Here is an 11167-nt window from a genome sequence, read left to right on the forward strand (position 1 = left end):
GATCTGACAGTGGCCCCAGCAGTCCAGCTTTGGAATTCTGGAAGTTGACTTACCTTTTGGAGGATGGAGCAGGGACTGTATCAAGAGCTATTAGTCAAGAAGAACCACTTCCTGAATCTTGCCTAAGCTGTGAGTTATTCCAGCGCTGGGCAAGTTGGCTTGCTTACTGCTTCTTTGTTCTTCTCATAAGCCAGGTGATCTTCCTTCAGGAGTACAGTACCTTGAAATAGACTGTGGGTCCTAGCACTGCCTTTCAGGGCTAATATAGCCTTTGCCTGGTGCTTCATGTTCCTTGTGAAGATTCCTGTGGAAGGGTGCAGCTGTATACTAATTTCCTCAAGACCCTGATTGGACAGTTCTTACCAATAGCTTGCATGTCTTATAGTTGTCCATTCAGGGTGGGAGCAGTGGGGAAAGCATGGACAGTCAGTTTCTGGTGCATGCTTCTGGTGCATGCAAACTGATGTGTGACTGCTTTGTAGAAACAGAGGATCTCGGCAGAGATCTTTTTTTATTCCCTTTCCTCTCCAAGGTAGGGTTTTTAATGCATAAGTCTCCACATCACACACAATTTCATTATATATATATATTTGCTGAGGGTCAGTAACCTCAGCAGAGAGTCTGAAAACTGGAGGGCTTGGAAGAAACTTCTTGGAAGAGGTTTCCCCTAAGTAAGGTCACAGTGGCAGGAAGACCTCAGTTCTGGAATTCTTTGCCCACAACTCCCGGAGAATAAAAGACATCAGTCCCTGGAACTATCAATGTGTTGGATTCTATAAGCTTCAGGTGATTTATATGAAAGAAAAAATCAAAAAACAGAAAACCAAAAACCAAACTCACTTGAAAAAAGCTAACAGAAGGTGCTTTTCTTGGCCCTTCAGATATGTATATGCAAATGATTTTTTTTTTCTTCCCCTCTTACATTGAGTCGCATTTCTTATGCTACTGTCACATGGGATTATAGAAACATTTGGAAAACTTTTCATGCTGAATTAAATGGAGTGATATCTCTGGGATCAGAGCAAGCTGGCTGTAATCTTACCCTCATCCAGCTACATTGTTGCATTTCTGCCATGCAAAGCCAAATATACCATCTCCTGAGTGGATGATGCTGAATCCCTGCAGAGGTTAAAAGAGGGTTCCCCTTTCATGCTGGGTGTCATTTGGGAATTTGTTTCAGAACAGATTGTATGGGACTTCAGCATCTCACTGTTTGCAAGGCTAATATAATATTGATCTGTCATGCACATCTGTTCAAATTTACAATGTCCTGTTTTAGAGGGATGAGTAGGGATTTAAGTACCTGATTCCCATTAAATGTGGCTTAATCCTCATGCTGTATGTTGCAAATTAACCCTTTTAGGAGCTTCTGTGTTGGCGCAAGTGGAATTAAAGAAAGCACTAGCCTCAATCAAATCTGCAGCAACCTGTTATGCTTGTGGCTTCTGGTATACTGTGCCTTTCCAAAGCTGAAATGCTCAAAATAAGGATCAGTTTTGTATCAATCACTGAGCACAACCTGTTTGTAGATTAAACCTTAAATTCTCAGTCTTCCCAGTGCCAAGCAAAGCAAGTTCAGCCTCTAACATGCTGACAGCATGACAGCAGCTCATGGCACATGTAGATGGAGACTGCAGAATCCTTGTGTTCATATTAAGGGTGTGCCGCCTGAGTTGGGCATGTAAAACCAGGGAGAATTTCTGCCTTGTTGCCCCTACAGCCATCAGTGCTTGCCGGTGTGCCCTCAGGAGCAGAGCAGCCAGCACAGACACTCTTCAGGTCAGATCCAGCTGTGCTGCCCTGTGGAGAGTACAATGCCCCGCTGTTGTGGAGCCTGCCAGAAGGAAATCTTGCCCTGCTGTTGGACAGATGTGCCAGACAAAGCTTTCTGTAACCCCAGCACACTCAAAGCAGAGCAAGATTTTGGCGTATCAGAGAGCTGCAATTCTATTTTCCAATTGAGTTGCACGTCTGTCCCTAAATACAGGTAAACTAACTGGTGTCCTCTGGTCCTGGCTAACCATGCAAAGTCCACTTTGAAAACTTCTGTAGGCCAGCATGTCATGTTGAACACAGAATTGGAGTGATCAAACTGCTGCCTTCTGCAGAGTTGCCTCTGCTCAAACACTACCAGTTTGTCACCATTCATCAGATGTTCCCACACAGCCTGTGTTCTGCATGTGTGGCAGGCAGTTAGCTGCAGCGTTGGCCTCTCAGAGATGGGGAGTTCTGCTGGTGCGGAAATACTGTCTCATGCAGCACAAGCTAAGATGTCTTTGAGGAGGAGAAAACATTTGTTCTAGCAGCAGGCTGCAAACTAAAGCTCTTGGTTAGCTAGTAGGGCTGCACTTGGATGACATGTTAGAAGTGCAGTTAGTCTTGCCATAAAGAAGATGGGAATATAATGAGGAAAAGACATGGAAAGTGTTCCACATTCAGATCTGTAGCTAAGGCAACTTTATTTCTTTGGATTGTTTTCCATGGCTGTTTGGACTTAATGGCTATACCTTAAACTTCTCAGTTGCAGTTGTTTCTGTTTGCTGCAAAGATATTTAACTAGGAACATGCCTGGTCAGCTGGTATCTCCCTTCTACTGGTCATTACTGTCAGGAAGATGTCCTCTTAAACACGTGTGTGTAATTTGTGGGTTTTTTTGTTTGTTTGTTTTGTTTTGTTTTGTTTATTAAACCAGTATGAACCGTATAATCTCTCTCTTCTCCTCAGCTTTCTCTGTCTCTGGGGGCCTTTGTTGGACTGGTGGACTTAAATGACTCCCTTACTCCAAAAATTTTCTGCTGATTCCCTCTTTTTTTTTTTTTTCCTTGCTTTAAAAATGAAAAATTAAATAGACGGGAAAAAATATAACAAAATTCTCATCACTGACTTTGAGAGAGCTTTGAAGGAAACTAACACCAGCTTATGTCTCTGTCTGTAAGTGATACTAACAGAAAAACTCCTAACTCATAAGCAAAAAGGAATAATCCTCATTCAGTAAAGTCTCTGAATGTGACTTGCCGTACTGGAGGCGTGTCTCAGTTTTTTCAGTCCAAAGAAATAGATGTAAGTGCATGTTAAATGGAGCAGAGAGCCACAGTGGGCTTGGCTATGTGATCAGATAAGGAAATGAGTGATCTATGCTCAGCTCTTCTTTAGTTCTCACCAGTTACCAAACAAGTATTTCAGTGGCTGTAACACCAGTGAATTCTGAGAGAGTTGCACCTATTTAAATTAGTGGTGGATTTAGCCTTAAATTCATAGTACATCAAGTAATTTGTGTGTTGGTCTTGGCATAGGAGGCCAAATTATGGCATGATACAGAACAGAGAATCACTGCCGATACAGCGGTATTGGGAATTGCACCTTTCAGAGAATTTAATTTGCTTGGCACAAAACATCAAGGAGCAGGTTTTACATCAGTGAGGCATAAGTGCGTTACTACCTCTTAAAACAAGCGCCTGCACCTTTCCTTTTCACTTTCCCTGTAAATGAGCAAAACCATATCTTCTTTGGGAAGTTTCATCCTCACCTCCTCCACTATGGTCTGGATTTTAGGTATCTGCCCTGTTGGGTGTAAATCTAGCAAAGATTGAATCCTTCTGGAATAGAGGAATCCCAGATTGTAACACAGGTTCCAAGTCCGTAATGCTAAAGCCACAACATAGCACCACATTTATTAGATAGTCCTCACTTTTTATAAAGGAAAATGTTAGAAGAACTCATAACAAATGCAAGCTGAAAATCATTAATTTTTCCCATGTGGAAGCACTAGCCATTCCTGGCTAAAAATCTGACACTCTGTAGGTGAAATTATTTGTGTTTTTTTTTTTTTTTTTAACTTGCTGCATGAATACTTTCCCTCCCTCCTCCATAAGGTGAAATGCCATAGAAATGGTGAGATCCTACAGTGTTGCAGATCTTTCTGCAAAGAGATGGGGTCAGTGGCTGGCCCCTATCAGGAAAAATGATGATGTTCTGTAGCGGATGGTCTACGCAGACCTTGTGGGGGGATTTTCTCACACCCTGCTCCTCTTCGAATGAGGCCGAAACAAAAAAGCACGCATGATTTTATCAGCATTCCTGAACTGCTAAAGCCAGTCTAAAACTTAAGTGGGGTTTAAGCTTATCCCACATAAACGATAAAATTGGAAGCAATAGCAGTGTTACTAACAAATCCACTAGGATGGTAAGTTACTTTTGTGGGTTTTGTTTTGATTTTTTGTTTTGTTTTGTTTTAAATCAGTAACTTTTTATCCTCACTTTGCATGCTTGGGGAGGGGAAGGGAGGGGGAGGAAAAAGATGTATCAGATTTTAAGCATTACTTTTCTGTTCTGAAATCCAGGTCTACAGCATCAGGACAAGAGCAAGGATTCTTCTTGGTTTTGAAGTCCAGATATAACTTAAGACCAGCTAGAGCTGGAGTCAGTGCAGCTTGGCGGGTGACATAACCATCACTGACTCTTTTGCATGGGGCAAAGGACACAAGTGAAGAAGAAGAGCCAACCATTCTCGTTTTGCTATTGAGCCTTTTAATTGCAAGGCCACTTATGGGTCCCACAGTGTTGGAAAATGAACAACAGAAAAACAAAATCGCTTTTCTTTCTTTCCTCATCTGAGCCTGCTGCAGCTGGGCAACCTAACTCCTTTCTGCTCCTTTAACAGTGTTTTGTTTCGTTCAGCTTGATATCTTTATGAACAGTCTCAAATGTCGGGAAGAAGACTCCCCTGACTGCAGTGCGCCTCCTTTCAGGAATACATTATTTTGTAGCTCTTTGTGCATCTATTTTTGTAGAAATACAGAAAGTTTGGTTAAGGATTGATGGGCTATTTTAGGATGGCATATTTTTTAAAAAAAAATTGTAAAAATTGTTAAGTTCTGTTTAAAGAACTTGCTCTCAGAGAAGCACTGGCAAAAATGTATAAAATGCTATTTTTAGATGTCTGTGATGTGTTTGTGCATTTTGTTTTTGTTTTGTTTTGTTACCTCAAGTGTCTATCTTTCCCTACTTTTTAAAGAGCTAAACCTTCCTTGTTTCCACATTGCTAGATCTTGATGCTTTTGTCCTTTTGTTCTAGTTTAAGCAAGTATAATTCGCACCTAAAGTTTCAGCCAAATATTTTTCCTGCTGGTGTTAGATTCTAGTAAGGGTGTTTTTGTTCTTGTTTCTAAAGATGGCTTTGTGCTGTGCTGTCAGAAACTTGCAAATGCCTTTAGCATGGATCATAGGGTTGCAGGAACTGCATTTCCAACCCATCCAGTCTTTCAAAATGGACCAAATACTTTCACGGATTTGAATCAGACTTGAGTTTGGACCTCATCTGTGATCCATGGAGGCTGATGAATGCAGTTGTCTATGAGTTACACTTCAGGCTCTCGTAATCATAATTACCAGAATATTGTTATTTTAACTCATGAGGCAAGACTTTCAGCTAAGCTATTTCGAGGGTTTTAACTTGTAACATGAATGTTTAGGAAAGAAATGTCACTTTCATAAAAATGCATGACTTGCAGAAACAAAATGTTTTCAACTGGCCTGATCTGTCTGCTGAGGACCTCATGGGAAATGCTGAAACATTCAGCTGCTGTTGACTTCAAAATCTGGTTGTCTAACCCAAGGTTTCTGGGGGCGTTATTGATTCCAGCTACTGCTCTTGAATTTTGTAAGAAGTTGCACATGCTCAGCACGCACAAAAGCTGGGCTTTGTCGCTGTCAGGGTAAAAATCTGAACTGGGAAGTGACATGGCCATGTCTAGTCACAGCACATTGCAAAATGTAAGAGGAGCCACATTTCTGGCCTTGGGTCTTGGGTCTGACTTGCTTTCTAATGACTTCTGTTGAAGCCAAGAACATGATCCAATCTTGAATAAGGGCTGCAAGGTTGCCCTCAATAGTCCCACTCCTGTGATGGCATTGTCTAGTCCTAGTAACTCCAGCGAGTGACAGTACGTGCTTAGCTGGGCACAGGATCAGGGTTGCCAAATCCTGGATATTGTTTGGAAATGTTGCCTTTCTGCTCTGTATACCTTCAGTGAAGGAGTACACTGGGGATCCCTCTGTAACATTTCCCAAGGCTCTCATAACCTATTGTATTTCTGTTACTATTGTTTTTAGGCATCCCTGTCAAAAAGACAAACCATCTACATGGAAACCAAGACCTAAGCATAAGACTGATATAAGAAACAGTATAATTTTAATTCAGTGAGTACTGTGAATGTAAGTTTGTCAGGTGGACACCACATGGATGTGTGTGTGAAAGGGGAGGGGGAATGTTGGGATGTGCCTGCCAGTCTGAAATTCAGGCCTTCTACCCTTGTACTGCTTTTTCTCTCCAAGCTTTTGAACTTGATCCTATGAGGTGTTGAGTTCTCCCTTGACATAAGAGAGGGCTTGACATGCTGACATTGTGGGCAGTAGGATTATATCACAATTTGAGAAAATCTTTAAACATGTACCTTACTGATTTGAGGTTTCAGGCAGTGTTAAAATGCTGAATTGACTACTCTTACAGGTTACTTAAAAATAATAGGGCTAGAGTATCTATGTTGGGATGCTAAATTAATGCTGTTCTCCCCCTTTTTGCACCTCTTATCTTTATAGTCTATCAATATTTCTTCCTTTTATTGAGTTTCACTCTCGGGAGAGTTCTGTATATCATTGCTGTTCTGGTTGAGCTGGCTCCTAAGTTGGTCAATGAATTAGTTACAGATTGGGAAAACTGCATGGAAAGGAAGGTATCAAAAACCTCCATGATGTGTTTATCAGGGCAGAATCATTCAGGAAATATGAGTTCCTGACGTAAATTTAAAATTAGGAATTCTTACAGTATTAGAGATACTGAGGAAAAAAAATCCAAGTATTTTCTTTTTTTTCCTCCCAGTCTTGGTAAAGCTGGAAGGCAGAGGCAAAATTTCACAAGGGAAACAATGAGGAAAGTTGTAATTTAGCTCTTTGAACATCAGAGTTGGAGGGTTTAGGGCAGAAGAGAGCAAAGCAGTATTTCTTTTCGAGATGTGATATGTTTGACTTCCTGAAACAGTTTAGTTAACGTCTAAGAAGAGCAGTCACTTCATTGCCTTCCTCTTTGCAAGTTTGAATGATGAAGGATCTCCTCCTGCTGCCTGTAGTTGTCAAAGAGGATTGGGACAGGAACAGTCAAGCCAGGAGTTTGCACTGGAATTTCTTTCTTGACTATTTTGTTGAGTTAATGGGTAGAGGACATGGATATGTGGTGAATCTGTTGCCACTTTCCTCAGGGACTGCTGTCATGTGCTTCGTTTCCCCAGCTGAACTTGTGAATGTTCTTACAGAACTTGTGTTACTCTGCAGGCTTTAGGAGACAAGTGCCAATAAAAACCTGCTATCGTCTGTAGCTGTTCACACACCAGTCGGCCAGCTTTGGAAGACACATAGGTTCAGTTTTTTTTCCGCAGTAACAAACAGTCCCCGTACTAACAACTGAGTGGAAAGTAAAAGCCTGAGTACGTAGCAGTAGCCCTGCTTCTATTCTCTGATTTGAAGGATTGGAAAGAAGAAAAATATATTCTTCTCTGTGACAAGTTTTTAAGTTAAATTGAGTAGATTTACTTCTCTCTCACACATGCGTCTATGCACGCACATTTATACTCACAGAAATGTGCTTATGAGAAGCAGATGCTATGCTAATACTGCTCTTGAAAGGGGAGAGGAGTGCTTGCTTGCAGTGTTGCACTTATGGCACATTGATGGCAGTGAGAAAGAAAAGGGAATACTAAGGCTGCTCATGCTTCCACAGATAGGATAAAGGACTCTTAAAATCAGGTTACGGGCAAGTTATGTGTCTTAATGTGTTACTAAAGGAGTTTCATTTCTGTGTGTGGTGGATTCTAATGCTGTCCCAAGAAAGCGGATGATTCATTTTCTGAGGTCTTATAAAAACACGATGTACTCTGTCACTTTTTCTGGGAGAACATAGGGAAATTATTGTTTTATTTCAAGAAAACCTAAACATTAAAGTCCTTACAGTTATCCAGGATTTTATTTTGTTCCTGGTAATGTTGAGAAATCTGCTCTCAGTTTTTGTGTCTTGTTTGCTTGAAGGCAGGGGATGTTCAACCTGACTACCAGATTTTGGAAAGCAGATTCCCATTTTGTTTCAGCTGGGGCATTTCCATCCTAAAAAGATGATGCAATACTACTAACCACCCAGCAGATTTTATTTCTGGAGAGCTGGATAATCCATGCTTGATGACAGTAAAATGCACTTTTTTATGATTCTTCTACTCACGAGATACACAAATTTGCTCATCAGCTTTTCTGGTTCCTCTTTTGTAGTATGAAGTGTTCAGTGATTGTCAAGATTCTCTCAATATTCTGTTTCTCCTGCCTTGAAACATGCTTTTGAGGATTAACTTCCCATCACAGCTTTCAGGGAGGCGGGTTGTACACCTCTTGAGAGCAGAGGCTGTATGAGGGGAGCATTATATTTTCCCCACTGTGCTTATGATCATTCACCTTGGCATGCACCCACCCTTTCTGCTTCCAATCAATCATGTATGTCTTGCTCTTCTTCTCCTACATTTCTTTATGTATGTGCATATATTTGTATACATATGTATATATATATGTATATGCACACACACGTTGTTATACCTAGTACCTTCTTCCCTCCATTCCTCCCTCATGCTTTGAATGCGCATTCTTTGGAAATAAACTGAATGACATTACTAAATCTCATCTGACTGTAAAAAAACAAAACAAAAAAAAAAAAACAGTAGGTATTTTATTGCATTCTCCGTAACCTCAGGACTGAATGGAATTTTTCCACACTTAATAAATAAATAAATAAATAAAATTAAGAAAGGAAAGGAAAAAAAAAAAGAGAGAGAGAGAGAGAGAGAAGACAACCCCTTTCCCCAAAACTTAATCTTTCAAAAGCCCTGATTTGTTGTGTGTGTAGAGATGACCATGGTGTCAAAGGAGTTATGCAAAGAGACACAATATGTTGCCTTTCAGTAGACAAATGTATCTTGTTGAATACAATTATTTTAATTCATTTCAGGTACAATATTTTTCTCCGTATCAATGGACCAGCAACTTATGTTTCTTTCAAGCAGTTCAAAATTACATATATACATATATATTTTAAACTTGACTTCTGTCTTTAATATATCTGCCTTTGAGCTTTTAAGGGGTATTTGGATGATAAATATTGTTTTTGTGTGAATTTTTTAAAAAGTTCATGCATGTTTATTGGAGCTGAAATCTCATGTAAAGCAGGATGGTATTTAAAAATAAAGACTGCTTTTATATATTAGCCCTATGGGCACAATCTGACAGCTATGATGCAGAAAAGGACCCTTTAAAGACTAAAGGACTCTTGCCTGTGCAAGGTCAGGAGAGGTCTTACAAAGGTTGAGATGGTAGTTCTGTGAGCAGAACTGATCTTCTCCAGTATCGTATGTAGATGGTTGAGCAGATGCTGCACAACACATTAAAATTAGACTGTACTTGCAAGTTTACACTCGTACCCTCTTACGGGATGAACTAATTGCCAAAGGGAATTAAAGATATCTCTGGAAACCTTTGTTTTAGCAGCCATTGGTTAGCACAGTGCCCATAATCCTCTGGCTGTTCTTTTTCTGTGGTGTCCATGACACCATGGTGGGACCTGTGATAGCTTGTTTGGAGTTCCCTCTGAACTGCAAGATGTTTTTAGCTCCCAATAAACTTAGTTTAGGGATGGAGGTGATTAAAACATCACAGTTGTTATGCACTCACACAAAGGCACAAGGCTTCAAGATAGATCAGCTGTGTATCACTGACAGTGGTGTTTTGCAGGCAGGAATCCTGCTCCTCCTTTCTTCCTCAAAGTCTGTTGAAGTCTTTGATGGCATTAAGATCATTGGGACCAGCTGTGAATGCCTAAACTGCAGTCCATTGTTGGCTGGAACAGAGTGGATGCCCAGGGTCTGGTCCAACAATGGTGGACATGTAATGGAATCCACATTGATTCCAGCAAGCGTGGGCTCAGGTAATTGGCACCGATATACAATCAATGTTCATAGCAGTTGAGGTTTACAGTAATCTAGTAAAGTATCTGCAGAACTATGCTGCACTTTCTCTGCTAGCTGTTTGTAGTTATCATTTAAATCCATCAGTCAAGTCAGGGTCTCCCCTTCATTCCTAATCCTGCTACCCTCAAAACCTCCACTGAACATTCATCCTTCTCATCAAAACTGGTGGGAGTCTTTGTATAAAGAAAAGTGTCACTGTTTTAATTACTGAATAAATAATTTAATGTGAAGTTTATTGTTATATTTTTAATGTGGTATTTTCAGCTTGGTCTGTATTTCTCAACAATTAGCTAATGCTTTTTTTTTTTTTTTTTAATTTTTATTCTTACGCAACTGAAGAACTCATAAATCTCTTTGTAAATTACAGCATCCTGAGTTTCTATTTTTTTTTCATGAGATTAATTTCTACAGCCAAGACTTTGTCTCCTGTTGAAAACATTTTAAAACAAGTGTCCTAAAGTACTGATTCTCTCCTGAAATAGGATAGAGAAAAAGGCGAGCATCTAAGGGATTTCTAAAAGGGCTCTTGCATGAAGACACTAGCTTTCTCATTAGATAGGGTCTGTTGTATTTGCTGCAATGTCTTTTTTTTTGTTTTGTTTTGTTTTTTTTTCTCCTTTTTTTTTTCTCCTTTTAAATTGAATGAGAGGCTATTTTAAAATCAGATCTGGTAAGATGGTATACCTGGTAGACTTGAGGCTTCTTGCTGTAACAGATTTTTAGTTTTATAATTTTGTTGCAGTTTTGATGCTCATCAAGTAGAAGTTTTCCATAAAAGTTTTTTTTATCACAAATTGATTCTTTTTTATGACAGTTCAGTAATTCCCATTAAGGAAGAGACTATGCCCTTGCTAAAATTATTTTACAACTGTTTAATTGAGTGATGTTCGCATGTCTGCATTCTGAATTGTGGGCTGAAGGTTTAGTATTTTGGTCACAAATATATCATTTACTGTTCCAGCAGCAGGGGAGGGGAAACCTCCAAACTTTGGCCAAGCACAGAGCTTTTGAAAAATTGCCACTTGCACGCGATCAGCAGGGAGCTGTTAAGAGTTTAGTTGCAAAATTCTGTAAAGATCCTGACCATATGGGCTATACAGTATCAGAGCACCAGT

General features: G+C 40.0%; 1 protein-coding gene across 3 annotated transcripts in view; it reads left to right on the top strand.

Moving 5' to 3' along the window:
• VGLL3 (vestigial like family member 3) overlaps positions 1-8856 on the top strand; it is a 25417-nt gene extending 16561 nt beyond the window's left edge. For all 3 annotated transcript variants that reach the window (XM_052703928.1, XM_052703923.1, XM_052703929.1), the window contains exon 4: positions 4341-8856. In XM_052703928.1, coding sequence (XP_052559888.1) covers positions 4341-4384 — 44 coding nt within the window. In that variant the 3' untranslated portion in view covers positions 4385-8856. The remainder of the gene's footprint in view (positions 1-4340) is intronic.
• Positions 8857-11167: the final 2311 nt, after the last annotated feature.

The sequence above is a fragment of the Tympanuchus pallidicinctus genome, unplaced genomic scaffold (genome assembly GCF_026119805.1).
Source record: "Tympanuchus pallidicinctus isolate F22 unplaced genomic scaffold, pur_lepc_1.0 scaffold10, whole genome shotgun sequence".
Classification (NCBI taxonomy): Eukaryota; Metazoa; Chordata; class Aves; order Galliformes; family Phasianidae; genus Tympanuchus; species Tympanuchus pallidicinctus.